Genomic DNA, 17,019 nt, shown 5'->3' on the forward strand with positions numbered 1-17,019 from the left:
AAGAGGATTAGAATGGTAGGCTGGAAGTCTTTTTTTTTTTTTTTTTTGAGACAGAGTCTCGCTCTGTCGCCCAGGCTGGAGTGCAGTGGCCGGATCCCGGCTCACTGCAAGCTCCGCCTCCCAGGTTCATGCCATTCTCCTGCCTCAGCCTCCCCAGTAGCTGGGACAACAGGCACCCGCCACCTCGCCCAGCTAGTTTTTTGTATTTTTTAGTAGAGACGGGTTTCACCCTGTTAGCCAGGATGGTCTCGATCTCCTGACCTTGTGATCCACCCGTCTCGGCCTCCCAAAGTGCTGGGATTACAGGCTTGAGCCACCGCGCCCGGCCAGGCTGGAAGTCTTTATAAATATGCTCAGAAAATAGGCTTTATTTGAATAAAGTTATATGGAGATCTAACACAGGCTACTTAGAAGCATTCTCTTTCCTGGACAGAACTGATACAGCTCTGACTTATTTTCATCCCTTGACTGTTCTTTTTCTAGATTGCAGACATCTCTCTCTTTAGTTATGACAACATTATATTGGATGGGTCACAATGAACTTTATGAGATTATAGTTAATTACAGTTTTCCTTCCCTCGGAGAAATTTAGAAAACACCACAAATGCATACCCAGCATATTTCCTCATCATCTCCAGGGGAGACTTTGAGAAGCTTTTTCTTACAGCAACTCTCACACACCCATAAGCTGGAGGGAAGTGTTGTATAACCATATCCCAGCTCCAGCGGTTCTCAACATCCTGATGGTCTTTTTGTTTATCCATCCCACCCTTCTAAACACACACACATGATATTCCTCTAGAGTATCTTAAAGCAAATCTCTAATTCTTTTCTCTAAATTCAGGAGTTGGAGCCTCATCTTTTTTTTTTTTTTCTTTTTTAGAGATAGGGTCTTGCTTTGTCACCCAGGCTGGAGTGGAGTGGCCTGATCATGGCTCACTGCCGCCTTGACCCCCTGGGGTCAAATGAGCCTCCTGTCTCAGTCTCCCGAGTAGCTGGGTCTACTGGTGCACACCACCAAGCCCAGACAATTTTTTATATTTTTTGTAGACATGGGGTCTTACTATGTTGCCCAGTCTGGTGTCAAGCTCCTGAACTCAAGTGATCCTCCTGCCTCAGCCTCCAAAGTGCTGGTACTACAGGTGTGTGAGCCACTGCACCCAGCCTGTCCTAATCTTTTTTTTTTTTTTTTTTTTTTTTTTGAGATGGAGTCTCGCTTTGTCGCCCAGGCTGGAGTGCAGTGGCCGGATCTCAGCTCACTGCAAGCTCCGCCTCCCGGGTTTACGCCATTCTCCTGCCTCAGCCTCCCGGGTAGCTGGGACTACAGGCGCCTGCCACCTCGTCCGGCTAGTTTTTTGTATTTTTTAGTAGAGACAGGGTTTCACCATGTTAGCCGGGATGGTCTCGATCTCCTGACCTCGTGATCCGCCCGTCTCGGCCTCCCAAACTGCTGGGATTACAGGCTTGAGCCACCGCACCCGGCTTTTTTTTTTTTTTTTTTTTTTTTTTTTTTTTTGAGACGGAGTCTCGCTCTGTCGCCCAAGTTGGAGTGCAGTGGCGCGATCTCAGCTCACTGCAAGCTCCGCCTCCTGGGCCCACGCCATTCTCCTGCCTCAGCCTCCCGTCTAATCTGAAAGATTACCACAACAAATCATTGTGAGATCAAAATGAGATACTGAATGTGAAAGGGCTGTAGTTCTGAGAAATAGGCTGCATATTAAATTCTCTGGTAGAGGGTGGGGTGAGCACGATGGCTCACACCTGTAATTCCAACACTTTCGGGGGCCAAGGTAGGAGGATGACTCGAGCCCAGGAGTTCAACACCAGCCTGGTCAAATAGCAAGACATTATCTCTACAAAAAATAAAATAAAATAATAGCCAGGCATGGTGACACCTGACTGTATTCCAACTCCTCAGAAGGCTAAGGCAGGAGGATCCCTTGAGCCCAGGAGTTTGAGGCTACAGTGAACCATGATCACACCACTGCACTTTATCCTGGGTGACAGAACAAGACCCTGTCTCTGGAAAAAAAAAAAAAGAAAAAGGCTAGCGTAGTGGCTCATGCCTGTAATCCCAGCACTTTGGGACACTGAGGTGGGCGGAGTGCTTGAACCCAACCAGGAGTTGGAGATCAGCCCGGCCAACATGGTGAAATCCTGTCTCTACAAAAAATACAAAAATTAGCTGGGCATGGTGGCACGTGCCTGTGGTCCCAGCTACTCAGGAGGATGAGGCGGGAGGACGGCTTGAGCCTGGGAGGCAGAGGTTGCAGTGAGCCGTGATCACACCACTGTCCTCCAGCCTGGGTGATAGAGTGAGAGACTCTCTCAAAAAAAATAAAATTAAATTCTCCAATTTTTTTTTTTTTTCTTCAAAACTAAATCCCTACACCTATTGACTCAAGTGTCTGACAGGTGGGCTCAGGCAAAGGTACCTACCCCAGGATATTTGACTGTGGCTTTCAGGAGGCCAATGTTGAGAAGTCACCACTGGGAAGTAGCTGCCTAGTTAGTGTTGGAGCTGCCATCCTCTCGTATGCTCCAGTGGCTACCTGGGGAACTGGAGGTACAGTTGGTAGGACCCAGTCAGCTGTGACTATTGGGCTGAAGATGGACGTGACCCACTGGATACCTGAGGATGGATGGATGGTTGTACTTGGCCTAGGGAGGGCTGATGTTAGACCCTGCTTTGGTCCTAGGAGGGGGTGGATCAGAACTGAATGGCAAGGTTTGTAAAAGAAGGGTGAGAAGCAGTGGAAAGAATAGGCCAAGAGGCTGCCCTGGAGCCTCTATCATGGGGTGAAGGGGCATCAGGCTTCAAGGTGCTCCTGAGCGGAGGTCCCTCTTTGGCTGTTGTTGTTTCAATTTTTTAAAAGGCACAGGGTCTCAACATCTTGCCCAGGCTGGTCTTGAACTCCCGGGCTCAAGCAATCCTCCCAAAGTGCTAGAATTATAGGCATGAGCCACCGCACCCAGCCCCTCGATTTTGGCTTGGAAGACGGGAAGGTAGAGAAATCACCCAGAACCGCTGGGATACACAACTCACATTGTATATGAATACCCCAGCCCTGAAGTTGTGCAGCCCTAGACTGTGGGAGACAGATGATTCCACAGGGAAAAAGGGGACCGCTAGGCAGCTGAAAGGATGGCAGCGCAAGACCCGAGCCAGCTTTCAGAGGGTGCCTCTGCCTGGGAGTAAAAGGCGGTGTTGAAGGGGGCTACTTGTTCTCTTTCCCACCACCACCCCTCAACACCTTGACTGTGTTGAAGTTAGCTGAAGCTTGTGCTTCTGAAAAGCAGCTACAGTAAATAAATCCCCCATCCTTTAGTCTTCCTTCCATCTCATTTTGTAGACTCCATTGTCCAGGCTGGAGTAGAGTGGCGCGATCTTGGCTCACTGCAACCTCTGCCTCCTGGGCTCGAGTGATTCTCATGCCTCAGCCTCCCAAGTAGCTGAGATTACAGGCACGTGCCATGATGCCTGGCTAATTTCTTTTTGTATTTTTAGTAGACAGGGTTTCACCATGTTTGTTGGCCAGGCTGGTCTTTTTTTTTTTTTTTTTTTTTTTTTTTTTTGTTGGAGTCTCGCTCTGCCGCCCAGGCTAGAGTACAGTGGCCGGATCTCAGCTCACTGTGAGCTCCGCCTCCCGGGTTTATGCCATTCTCCTGCCTCAGCCTCCTGAGTAGCTGGGGCTATAGGCATGCGCCACCTCGCCCGGCTAGTTTTTTGTATTTTTTAGTAGAGACAGGGTTTCACTGTGTTAGCCAGTATGGTCTCGATCTCCTGACCTCGTGATCTGCCCGTCTCGGCCTCCCAAAGTGCTGGGATTACAGGCTTGAGCCACCGCGCCCGGCCAGCCAGGCTGGTCTTAAACTCCTGACATGTGATCTGCCCGCCTCAGCCTCCCAAAGTGCTGGGATTACAGGCGTGAGCCACCGCGCCCAGCTGAGAAATGGTTGATCTTAACGGACTACCCTGCTCTGGAATATCCTGAGATAAGACCCACTTCCACCCTTCCTCAGTGACTCAGATAAGACCTTCTCCATCCTTCCTCTCATGAAAAATCCCTTGTTTACCTGGAGTTACCCCAGGTCTCCTTCCTTTTTTTTTGCTTGGAGACGGAGTTTCAGTCTTGTGGCCCAGGCTGGAGTGCAGTGGCGCGATCTCGGCTCACCGCAACCTCCGCTTCCCAGGTTCAAGTTATTCTCCTGCCTCAGCCTCCCGAGGCGCTGGGATCACAGGCATGCGCCACCACATCCAGCTAATTTTGTATTTTTAGTAGAGACAGGGTTTCTTCATGTTGGTCAGGCTGGTCTCGAACTCCCGACCTCAGGTGAGCCACCTGCCTCGGCCTCCCAAAGTGTTGGAATTACAGGCATGAGCCGCTGTGCCTGGCCTTTATGTGCATTTTACCACAATTAAAAATTCATCTTGCAGAGAAATGCAATGAAAGTAATTTTACTCAAAACAATTAGAACCCCTATATGTGCTGGGTGATAGGTTGGCGTTAGGGAAATGGGTGTGGCCTGAGGTAGGAAATGAGTAAGACCTGCTTCCTGTGGTCCTGGAGCTCCCAGCCTTGCTGCAGAGACAAACCCATAATCTGTTAATTGAGCGCCATAATTCCAGGTGACACACATTATAGTGCACATGCGTACCACCTGATTTTAGTCAGGATGCAAAGGCTTTGAATGCTACACTAAGGACTTTCGATTTTGGTAGTGGGAGTTATGAATAGTTTTTTGGAGACTGAGTCTCGCTCATCGCCAGGCTGGAGTGCAGTGGCGGATCTCAGCTCACTGCAAGCTCCGCCTCCCGGATTTACGCCATTCTCCTGCCTCAGCCTCCTGAGTAGCTGGGGCTGAGCACCTCGCCCGGCTAGTTTTTTGTATTTTTAGTAGGGCAGGGTTTCCGTGTTAGCCAGGATAGTCACCGATCTCCTGACCTGAAGTGATCCCGCCCGTCTCGGCCCTCTAAAGATGCTGGGATTACAGGCTTGAGCCACTGCGACCGGCCTATGAATGGTTTTAAAGCCAGTGTATGACATGAACAGATTCATTGCAATTCCTGAAGTCTTAGCACCAGACATTTGATATTGGAGATTCTGTGACAGGCTGGGCACCATGGCTCACGCCTGTAATCCCAGCACTTTGAGAGATGAGGTGGGAGGATTTCTTAAGGCAGGGAGTTCAAAACCAGCCTGGACAACATAGAAACCCCCATCTTTAGAAAAAGTTTTAAAAATTAGCTGAGGCTTACCCAGCAGTCTGAGGTTGCCGTGAGCTATGATCACAGTATTGCATCTCAGCCTGGGTGATGGATTGAGACTCCATCTCTTCTTTTTTTTTTTTTTTGAGAAGGATCTGCTGCCCAGGCTGGAAGCGCTGTGGTGCGACCTTTCTCGGACTCACTGCAACCTCCACCTCCCGGGTTCAAGCCGCATTCTCCCTGCCTCAACCTCCTAAGTATCTGATTACAGGTCTCGCCACCACACCCGCTTACTTTTGTGTGTGTGTGTGTGTGTGTGTGTGTGTATATAAGTATATATATTATTTTTTTTTTTTTTGGATAAGTCTCACCGTGCTGCTCCAGGCTGGAGTTGAAAGAACATAAAGATAGATGTACCCGCCCCCACCAAAACCCCTTTGTTCTGCTCTCTAATCTTTGCACATACCAGAGATTCTCAGAGTTCTGTGAGTACCTGCTTGCATCGTACGAGATTTTGTGTTCGAAGCAAGGTCACAACGACGTTTCTTAAGTAAGGAGAACTTGTTGCCATAAACTCCGTTTCCGCCGTTGAACCAAATATCAGAAATGGCGGAACCAATCATATAGCTAAATCGCCTTTGTTCAAACACTAGCCAATCATATATCTGATTGTATACAACTCTATGCCCATTTTCTAGACTATATAACACTGCTCGAGCTCTCAGTGGGGGAGTTTCCTGCCCGCCTCAAGCTTCACGAAGCCAGGGAGAGTTCCAGGTTCAACCTGTAATAAAGATCCTTGCTGCTTTAGCTTGGACTCTGACTCTGGTGGTCTTCGGGAATAAAACGGCCTGGGCATAACAAATGGGGCTCGTCTGGATTTCAAGCCCACCAGACCCCAAGTCAATGGATCTTAATCTGTAGGTGTTTGCCTTTGTCACTGTCTCTGTCTTTGCCCCGTCTGTCTCCCTGAAATTTCGCTAAACTGTGAATCTGTAACCTGTATTGGTTCGTTCTGTAAGTGGCACGTCTTGGTGGACGCTTAAAAGATAGCCACTGATCGGTGGGAGACGTCCCCTAGTACCCATCTGGGGGCTCCCCATCCTGCTTTTTCGCCCCCGCTGCTCGACTCAGGTCGGAAGTCCGGCCACCGCCGCTAAAAGATCACCGCTTATCACCGTTCGTCCGCCATTGTTAAGTGTTATGTAAGTCCAAAATCTAAACATAAAATCCTTTTCTTCACCTTCCAGGACTGGACTCAGCCGGATACTCCCCTGCTTCACACTCATTTTCGCTTCCTCTCTTTGTGAGCAGTCCAAAGATGGCAACAACCAGAGCACGCTCACTCCTTGTTACCAATTTCAAAGATGTAGCGCCTGGGCGAATCTCTGCTGTGAACTAAAGAAGGGAAAGCTAGTTACTTTCTGCTGTCTGGAGGGCCCTTCTTCGCATAGGGTGGCCCTCCCAAGGAACTTTCTGTCTCTATTATTACTAAGGTAAAACTTAGATTTTCCTGCCAGGACAGTCAGGACATATCCTGATCAAATTCCTTATAATTCTAGTGTGGCAAAATCTTGTGGAAGACCCAATCACTCTGATAACTCCATATTCATCCCTGAGTCCCTTGCAAGGTCCTAGTAACGCTGACCTACAAGACAAAGGACTCCCCTGTGGTCCTCGCCCCTGTGCTGCCAGACTAGACCCCCTAATCTAGAACCCACACTTCCCACCATATCCCAAGAGACCTTATCCCGCGAGGGACCCAGTCCCCAAGGTGGTAAGCCTCTAGAAGGAAACCGAGAAGCGGGAAGAGCCGAGAGCTTAAAGTAACCCGGGGCTGCCGGGCTTAACGCTGAGGTCACAGCATAGCAGGACTGCTTCCCACTCCCCTGACTCCACTGTAGCCCTGCCTCTCAGGAGAAATAGGATCGCCGATGATACCGGCTCTCCCCGCCTCATGTATTGGCCTTTTTCCACCAGTGACATAAGCAATTGAAGTCCCAAAATGCTCGTTCTCAGATAATCCCAAAGATCTAACCTCGTTGTTAGACAGTGTCATGTTTACTCACCAGCCACCTGGGTGATTGTCAGCAGTCCAATCCTGTTCAACGGAGGAGCGGGAAAGAACGCTGAGGCCAGAAAGCTGGTTCCAGGAGATGACTGCCACAACTGCAAATCCTGACCTCATTAATGGGCTTTTCCTTTGACCACCCAGATGGGACTACAACACGGGTAGAAGGTAGGGGACGACCGCTCATTTATCGCCAGACTCTCCTAATGGCGTGGGTCTCGGCTGCAGCTCTTCCGAAGCCCACTAATTTGGCTAAAGTATAATTTGTGTTACAAGGTAAGACAGAAAGCCCTGCTGCATTTAGAGAGATTAATGGAAGCCTTCTAGACAGTTTACCCCTCATGGACCCGGAAGCACCGAAAATCAGGTAGCGTAGGTAATGTCCTTTGTAAACCAGGCAACACCAGATATTAAAAGAAAACTCCAGAAATTAGAAGGTTTAGAGGGAAAGCAGATTCAGGACCTCCTTCAGATGGCCCAGCGAGTTTATAATAATAGGGATACTCCAGAAGAAAACAGTTCAGGGCAACCAAAGAAATGACCAAAGTCTTAGTAGCAGCTTTCCCCAGGCAGGGTCGCCAAAGCAGAAAGCAGAAAAAGCAAGGCTCTAGTGCAAGGATTAGAAAAGGATCAGTGTGCTTATTGCAAGGAACGTGGTCACTGGATTAAAGACTGCCCAAAGAACGGAGACCAGCTAACCCTATTCAAGTGCTCGCTACTCCAGGACTCCTGACTGGGATGGGGTTCGACCCCTCCCCAACCCAGGGTAGCCCTCGTAAGTGGGAGGTCCCCAAGCCCGCTTCTTGGTTGATACTGGGCGAACGCCAACCAACCAAACCAATTGGAAAATGTCTAAGAAAAACATCCTGGGTGCACGGGCCACAGGTATCAAAAATACCCTGGACAACCCATGAGGACTGTAGACTTAGGAACGGAAAAAAGCCCCATTCCTTCCTAGTCATCCCAGAGAGCCCCCTGCCTCTACTAGGAGGGACTTGCTGACAAAATGGGGGCCCAAATCCACTTTGAGCCAGAAGGCCCAAGATAACTGACCAAACAGGCCAATATCTATCCTGACTGTCACCTTAGAAGATGAGTGCTGTATTCCATCAAGAGCAAGCAAAAGCCCCCCATCAGGAATTGACCCTGGCTCCAGCTGCCCCTGAAGCGCGGCAGAAACTGGGGGCTTAGGGCTAGCTAAAACATCGACCTGCCATATTTGTGGGAAGTTAAGCCAGGGACAGACCCGGTTCTGGGTTCGGGTGATTATCCTATGCCCCTGAGGGCAAGAGAGAAGGAATTACGCCCCATATCCGGGCCGACTCCCTAGACCAGGAGTCTCTACGAAGCTTGCCACTCATCCTGGAATACTCCACTGTTACCTGTTCAGAAACCCAATAGCACGGACAACAGGCCAGTACAGGATTTAAGAGAAGTTAATAAAAGGGTCAGTGGACATACATCCCACTGTGCCCAATCCATACACCCTTCTGAGTGCTTTACATCCCTAAACAGTGGTATACCGCTTCTTGATCTAAAGATGCTTCAGCCTCTGGCTCCCAAAAGTCAAGAACTTTTGCATTTCAATGGACGGATTCTGAGAGGGGCATCAACGGTCAGCTAACATGGACCAGGCTGCCACAAGGGTTCAAGAACTTCACAACCCTGTTCGATGAAGCTCCTTCAGGAAGATCTGGGTGGACTGCGGCAACACCCTGAATAACTCTTTGCAATATGTTGGCGATTCTTAATAGCGCCAGGTCCCTCGAAACTTGTAATCAAGGGACTGAGGACTCCTTGAAGACTCTGGGGAGTTAGGCTAATATCTCAGCAATGCTGGGCTCAGATCTGCAAGTCGGAGGTAACTTATCTGGGCAAATTTTATTAAAGGGGGGCAACGCTACAACCAAAAGCCCGAAGGAAACAGTCCTGACGATCCTAGACCCCAGTCGACCGCAAGTGGGAGAGAATTCTGGGGTCGGCAGGGTTCTGTAGGTTATGGATACCCGGATTTGCTGGAAAGAAGCAAGCCCCTATACCAGGCAACAAAGGAACGCAGCCCTTCAATTGACGTGCGTGAAGAGGCTGAGCTGGCCTTTCAGCAAATCAAAACTGCCTTATTATCAGCCTGGGGCTCCCTGATGTCTCTCCAAGCCTTCCACTATACGTGGGATGAAAGTAAGGGTGTTGCAAAAGCCGTTAACATTAGTACCTAGCTCCCTGGCAGAGGCCAGTTGCTCATTTGTCAAAAAATTAGATTCAGTGGCTGCTGGCTGGCCACCCTGTCGATAATCGCTGGGCGACGCCTAATGGTCCGGTGACGCTGATAAACTTAATATGGGGCAAGAGTTGCGCATAACCCCCGAGATGCCACTGAAGGCATCCGCAGCCGGACCGATGGATGCAACGCTCACCACCCACTATCAAGGATCGCTGTTAAACCCCTCAGAATAACTTTTCACCCCAATTTCTCTAAACCCCGCTTCACTGCTGCCACAAATCCAGACTTGGACGCCTCCGTCCCATGAGTGCAGCACTGGAGATACTGGCCCAGGTGCATGGGGTGCGGAGGACCTGCAAGATCGCCCTCCCCGGACACAGAACCTATCTGGTTCACTGATGGCAGCAGCTACTGGGCCCACCAAGGCCAGCGGCATGCAGGAGCTGCTGTAACGCCAGAGACTGAGGTAATCTGGGCGAACCCTGGTTTCAGGAATAGTCGGCCCAAAGAGTTTAACTGATAGCCCTCACACACAGGCCCTCACCCTAGGGCAGAGAAAACTAACAGTATACACGGATAGCCGCTTATGCTTTTGCTAATAAGCACACAAGCATGGGGCCATCTACAGAGAGAGGGGACTATTAACAGCTGAAGGCAAAGAAACAAAAACAGGCAAGAGATCCAGCTCTATTAACTGCTTTGTGGAAACCAAAGAAATTGGTTATTGCACATTGCCCCAGGCATCAGAAACCAACTACCAATTGCTCTCGAGGCAACTTCTTAGCCTAATTAAACCAAGAAGAGTACAGCAAAAGCTCCCAGTCAGCTCCTCGCAGGCTCCAGCTCCCCTGATCCTGGTTCCCGCAAAATTTGCCATGTTTTCCGACTATACTCGAAATTACAGGATCATAATGGATGGACACGCCTCCCTAAAACAGGTTCAAATGGGTAGTGGACTGATATAAATGACCAAACCATCCAACCAGAAAAAATTAGGACGGCAGGTGTTGAACATATCCACCAGACAACCCACCGGGTGCCCGCACGATAGACTTAATCAGGCACGCCAAGCTCCAGAATCAGACGGCAGCTGAACTGGCCAGCTTATGTCAAAACAAATTGCAAAGCCTGCCAACTGAACAACGCTGCCCCCAAAACCCAGGCCACCAAGAGGAATCAGGTGTAGAGAACTAGGCCTGGTGTCTATTAGGAAATAGATTTACTGAGATAAAGCCTGGAAAATTTCAGGTATCAGTACTTACTCTTCTGTCTCTTTGTAGATACTTTTTCAGGATGGACAGAAGTTGCTCCCAACTAAGAGAGAAACTGCCTGTATTGTAGCAAAGAAAATTTTGGGAAGAAATCCTCCCCAGGTATGGCTTTCTCCTGTCCAAATAGGGTCAGACAATGGACCAGCCTTCGTTGCTAAGGTAAGTCAGGATTTGCTTCCATTCTTGGGGCAAATTGGAAATTACATTGTGCTTATAGGCCCCAAAGCTCAGGACAGGTAGAGGATGAATCGACTCTGAAGGAGACCTTTAACTAAATTGACTATGGAGACTGGCGTGCCACTGGGTAGTACTTCTCCCCTGCGCTCTGTTCCGGCCCGAATACCTCTACAGACTGGGCCTCACACCATATGAAATCATGTATGGCAGACCCCCACCCTGGTCCCCAGCTCCAAAGATGACTTTACTCAAAACCTGAAACTGAAAATGTCTCTGAGCTCCTGTTCTCCTTTTTACAAGTCTTACAGAAAATTCACCAGGAAATTTGGCCCAGACTACCAGAACTGCACAGGTATGACCTCCTCACTGACGCCTCATCCGCTCCAGCCGGGAGACTGGTCCTAGTCACCAATCGCAAGAAACTCTTCAACCCAGGGGTGGACGCGACCACTGCAAGTAATTTGACTACCTCCCACCGCCTGTAGAAGGCATCGCTTCGTGGGATCCACTACATTACTGTCGTCAAACCAGGTGGACCCAACATCCCACCTTCGGGCCGCCTGAGCACCGGGTTACATGGATCATAGACAAAGCTAAGAACAATCCTCTTTAAAGCTAACCCTGCTACTATCCCCATAGCCGTGAACCATGTCTAGCTTTTACTCCATGCTTTTATGCTCATGCATCTGACTTCTCCTCACTGCTGCTCGCCTAATCCCTCATGTCTGAGTAAGGTTCTGGCTCTATGAGAACAAAACTCACCCTGGAAACCCCCAGGCGGTAAACTACAGCTAGTGCAGACTGCCCTCCTCCGGTGCAGCAATACCCAGTTTACCCTAATTTCACTAATTTCCAGATTTGCCCAACCGGGATACCTATGATCTGTTTTGAATATGATCAGACTGAATATAATTGTAAAATTATTGGTGGCACCAGAATGGTGGCTGCCCATACCACTATTGTAAAATGCACTCAGCCAGGGTATAGGATCTAATACCCAAGAAAAGTCTAACCTCCTCAGGCTCAAGCACCATTAGGACTCCCCAACATATACACTTGACAATTAGTGGAACTCTTCAATGTTTTCCTTCTGGCACCCCCTTTAGGCCCCCTAATGTCTTTACTACTTCTATTCACTATAGGCCCCGTAAAACAAAATTTTTACAATTTGTCAGAGAAAGGTTTGATACCATCCAACTAATGGTCCTCCCAGAAGCCATCACCAGCCTCCTGCACCCAGAAAGTGAGGCTACATTATAAGACTCTGAAATCAGCATTGACATCCAGTTACTGCAGAGGGAGGGGAAATGAAAAGAACATAAAGATAGATGTACCCGCCCCCACCAAACCTTTGTTCTGCTCTCTAATCTTTGCACATACTCGTAGATTCCGTGAAGTTCTGTGAGTACCATTTTTGCACGCATTCAGAGATTTTGTAAGTTCTGGAAGCAAGGTCACAAGACGCAAGTTTTAAGTAAGATAAACTCTTGCTGCCATAAACCTGCTCTCCCCGCCTCAAAGGTTGAACCTAAATATCAGAAATGGCGGAACCAATCATAGTTAGCCAAATCGCCTTGTTCAAACACTAGCCAATCATATATCTGATTTGTATACTAACTCTATGCCCACTTTTCTTAGACTATATAACACTGCTCGGAGCTCAGTGGGGGAGCTCTCCTGCCCGTCTCGTTTCACGAGCGAGGGAGAGTTCCAGGTTCGAACCTGTAATAAAGATCCTTGCTGCTTAGCTTTGACTCTGGACTCTGGTGGTCTTCTTCGGGGAATAAACGGTCTGGGCATAACAGAGTGCTGTGGTGCAGTCTCGGCTCACTGCACCCTCCGCCTTCTGGGTTCAAGCGATGCTCCTGCCTCAGCCTCCCGAGTAGCTGGGACTACTGGCATGTGCCACCACGGCCGGCTAATTGTTTGCATTTTCAGTAGAGATGGGGTTTCACCACGTTGGCCAGGATGGTCTTGAACTCCTGATCTCAGGTAATCCGCCTGCCTCCCAAAGTGCTGGGATTACAGGCATGAGCCACCGTGCCCGGCCAAGTAAAAAAGAAAACAGCTGTGACAGCTTTAATTTTAAAAAGTTGATCCCCTGTAAAGCAGGCTCATAATTATGTTTATCTTATTAAATATATTCATGCTCAGGAAAGCAAGCGAGTGTTAACTTTGGTTAAGTCTATTGGGAAGATATAAATACAGATCTGTCAATTGCTCTATAAGGCATGTGCATGGAGCACTTTGAGAGCTCAGACACGGGAATCTACCCTGCCTGAGGGGTTCGGGAAGGACCTCCAGAAGGAAGTGGACTGCAGAAAAAAAGAGGGAAAGGAAGCTGGAGCATAAAGATGGAGGAAAAGAGTCATGGGCAATAAGGCCAGGGCCAGATGGCAGGGCGCTTTGTGTGCCAAGTCGAGGAGCTTGAATCTCCTCCCCACAGGTGACAGTGAGCCATCAAAGGCCCGGTTAATAAGAATGATGATGATGAAATGGTGCTTATGGCTCGGTGTGGTGGTTTACACCTCTAATCCCAGCACTTTAGGAGGCTGAGGAGGGCGATCCCTGAAGTCCAGAAGTTTGAGACAAATCTGGGCAACTTAGCGAGACTCCCCCCCCACACACACACCCCATTGCTACAAAAAATTAAAAATTAGCCAGGCGTGGTGACACATACCTGTCGTCCCAGCTACTTGAGAGGCTGAAGTGGGAAGATCCCTTGAGCCCAGGAGGTTGCGGCTGTGGCCATGCCACTGCACTCCAGCCTGGACGACAGAGAGAGACCCTGTTTCAAACACAAAAACAAAAAAAAAGAAAATAAAAAAGAAAGAAATAGTGCTTACTACATGCAAGGCATTGTTCTAAGAGGTTTACCAATATTGACTCATTTAACCCTGACACTCACCATGGTTAGATGGTTTTGATCACTTTAGTGGCTACGTGGAGACCAGTCTGGACACATGTTGTTGTGGTGCCGGATAAAGATGAAGGGATGTGCCTGTAGTCTCAGTTACTCAGGAGGCTAAGGTGGCAGGATCACTTGAGCCAGGGAGGTAGAGGCTGGAGCTGAGACTGTGCCACTGCACTCCAGCGTGGGCAACAGAGCAAGACCTTGTCTCTCTGTCTCTCTCTCTTTTTTTTGAGATGGAGTTTTGCTTTTGTGGCTCAGGCTGGAGTGCAGTGGCTTAGTCTTTGCTCACGGCAACCTCTGCCTCCTGGGTTCAAGCGATTCTCCTGCCTCAGCCTCCCGGTAGCTGGGATTACAGGTGCCACCACGCCTGGCAATTTTTTTTTTTTTTTTTTTGTATTTTTAATAGAGATGTGGTTTCTCCATGTTGATCAGGCTGGTCTCGAGCTTCCAACCTCAGGTGATCCGCCCGCCTCAGACTCCCAAAGTGCTGGAATTACAGGCGTGAGCCACGGCGCCCGGCCAAGACCGCGTTTCAAACAAAAAAGGAAAGAAAAAGAGGGAAGGAGGTGATGGCTTTTAGAATTAATTAATTTGTGTGCTTTCAATTCTTCTATATCTGTAGGTTGCTTGATGGCCCAGACTATCACGGCAAAGGAGTCATTTGCATTTGAAGAGAATGTGTCTTCCGCAGTTGTTAGATGGAGTTTCTATAAATATCATCAGGTCAAGTTAGTTGGCAGTACTGTTCAAGTCTTTTATAAATTGATAATTTTCCAGTTATTTTTTGGATTTGTCTATTTCTCCTTTCACTGCTATATCTTCCAAACTGATTCAGAGAGCTGCAGTCAGGACCGTACTATTGCAGAGAGGATAGAATGTTTGGGACCAGAAGAAACGTTTTCTCTCTTTAAATTTACTCTCGTACGCAGAAAACAAAGTAGAAATAAACTACGTATCCCAGCAAGCCTAGCGGAACTCAGGGCAAATGCAAATAAGGGAGTCTGGGCATTCGGCTACGCCCCTTTTCCGGGTTGGCAAGGCAACTGATACCCAAGCCAGCCAATCAGTGATATGCTCACCTGCAGGGGCGGGGCTTGACGAGAGCCAATAGAACGCGGGGACGGTGGTTCTTCGGGCCAATGGGTTGGGCGACAGGGCGGGCTTTTGATGAAGGGTCGGCGGTGGGAAAGATGGCGGCGACTCTGGGACCCCTTGGGTGGTGGCAGAAGTGGCGGCGATGTTTGTCGGCTCGGGATGGGTCCAGGATGTTACTCCTTCTTCTTTTGTTGGGGTCTGGGCAGGGGCCACAGCAAGTCGGGGCGGGTCAGACGTTCGAGTACTTGAAACGGGAGCACTCGCTGTCGAAGCCCTACCAGGGTGAGGCGCCCAGGGTGAGGTGGTCGTGCAGTGGGACGGGCTTCGGGACTTGATTTCAGGGGTAGAGGCGGGGGCGGCGAAGGGCTTCGTGGCCCGGAGGAAACTGCTGGAGGTGGTGGAGCCCACGGGGACTCCCTCCGCGTGTGGGAGCCACAGGTCTGAAAGTCAGGAGTTAGGTGTGCCTGCCAAGCTCTGGAAGTTTCCAGTAGGTAAAGGCAGGGCTGTCGGGTGCCACTAGTGCTAGGCCTGGAGTTAGACAGGAGGAGTTTGGAAAGGGGAGAGAATTGGGAATGGTGAGGGGTAATTGAGGGCTACTAGCAATGAACCGGTCTCCAGATGGACCTGTGGATATGCTAGGAATAAAGCAGGAGAAAGAACTGGGGTAGAACTTGAACGGAATGAAAAGAAAGATGATAAAATTATGCTGCTGGGTAAAACCACCTTCTCTTCTGCAGCCTAGGGGCCCTATTGATGAAAGAGGTTAGGGTTTACACAACTCTAAGCACAGCTTATCGGCCAGAAAATTGATACAATTAGCTACAAAACGTTGACAAACCAGTGCAGATGGCTTAACGAACACAAGTCTTTCCCCTCTAAGGCATAAGTAGTGGGACACAAAACAGTTCAAAGTGCAAGAGTATAAGCTACTACTAAAGGTTATCATTTATTCCCTTACATGCCTGGAGTGCCTGTGTGCTGATCTCTTTGCTAATATTCATGAGTTTGCAGACACGAAGTTTTCACTCTTAAAGTAGTTTATAGTTGAGGGTACGGGGAGTAGCTTCACACTTTAAGGGTTGTTTAAAGAAAGAATGTGACAGCTGGGTGCGGTGGCTCCCGCCTGTAATCCCAGCACTTGGGGAGGCCGAGACGGGCGGATCACGAGGTCAGGAGATCGAGACCATCCTGGCTAACACGTTGAAACCCCGTCTCTACTAAAAATACAAAAAAATTAGCCAGGTGTGGTGGCGGGCGCCTGTAGTCCCAGCTGCTGGGGAGGCTGAGGCAGGAGAATGGCATGAACCTGGGAGGCGGAGCTTACAGTGAGCTGAGATGCGCCACTGCACTTCAGCCTGGGCAACAGAGCGAGACTCCATCTCAAAAAAAAGAAAAGAAAAGAAAGAATGTGACTAAGCGCCAGAGACGTGAGGGTCAAACTCTTTTTGTTTTTATTTATATATTTTTAGAGACAGGGTCTTGTTCCATTGCCTAGGCTGGAGTGCAGTGGCACAATCATGGCTCATGCAGTTTCACCCTCCTGGGCTCAAGCGATCCTGCCACCTCAGCCTCCTGAGTAGCTAGGACTATAGACAAGGACAACCACACCTGGCTAATTTTTATTTTTTGGTAAAGACAGGGTCTTTCTATGTTGCCTAGACTGGTCTCAAACTGCTGACCTCAAGATGCCCTCCGTCCTCAGCGTCTTAAAGAGTGGGGATTACAGGGGTGAGCCACTGCACCTGACCTGTCAAACTCTTTTTGATGTAACTCAGGAAAATTTTTTTCTTTTACGATGCTGAAGTTTATTCACATATTACAACGGGAAGAATGGATGTGAGCTATGGTTACTGTAGCGTGCATAAAGTGATAGTTCTGATGTACTTTGGGGTCCTCACCTGATAAAGGCCTTGTGAAAGTTGTAGAGATGGTAAGGATTTAAGATTCATGAGTGACAAGATAGGAGATTGAGTGACATTAAAGGGGGAAAAAGATGATGGCTCAGCTTTCAGAGGCTCTGTGGTGGCTGCTTTCTGAATGGATTGGTGTTGAAGAGTATGA

General features: G+C 49.0%; 1 protein-coding gene across 9 annotated transcripts in view; it reads left to right on the forward strand.

Moving 5' to 3' along the window:
- Nucleotides 1-15,006: 15,006 nt before the first annotated feature.
- LMAN2L (lectin, mannose binding 2 like) overlaps nucleotides 15,007-17,019 on the forward strand; it is a 32,483-nt gene continuing 30,470 nt past the window's right edge. For 8 of the 9 annotated variants that reach the window (XM_009184676.2, XM_017947747.1, XM_003908989.2 and 5 more), the window contains exon 1: nucleotides 15,007-15,240. Coding sequence is in view for 3 of the 9 variants with exons in the window: in XM_003908989.2 (XP_003909038.1) it covers nucleotides 15,054-15,240 (187 nt within the window). In the remaining 6 variants the exon portion in view is untranslated. The remainder of the gene's footprint in view (nucleotides 15,241-17,019) is intronic. The other variant, XM_017947744.3, reaches the window with a different exon arrangement.

The sequence above is a fragment of the Papio anubis genome, chromosome 14, assembly GCF_008728515.1.
Source record: "Papio anubis isolate 15944 chromosome 14, Panubis1.0, whole genome shotgun sequence".
NCBI classification, from domain to species: domain Eukaryota; kingdom Metazoa; phylum Chordata; class Mammalia; order Primates; family Cercopithecidae; genus Papio; species Papio anubis.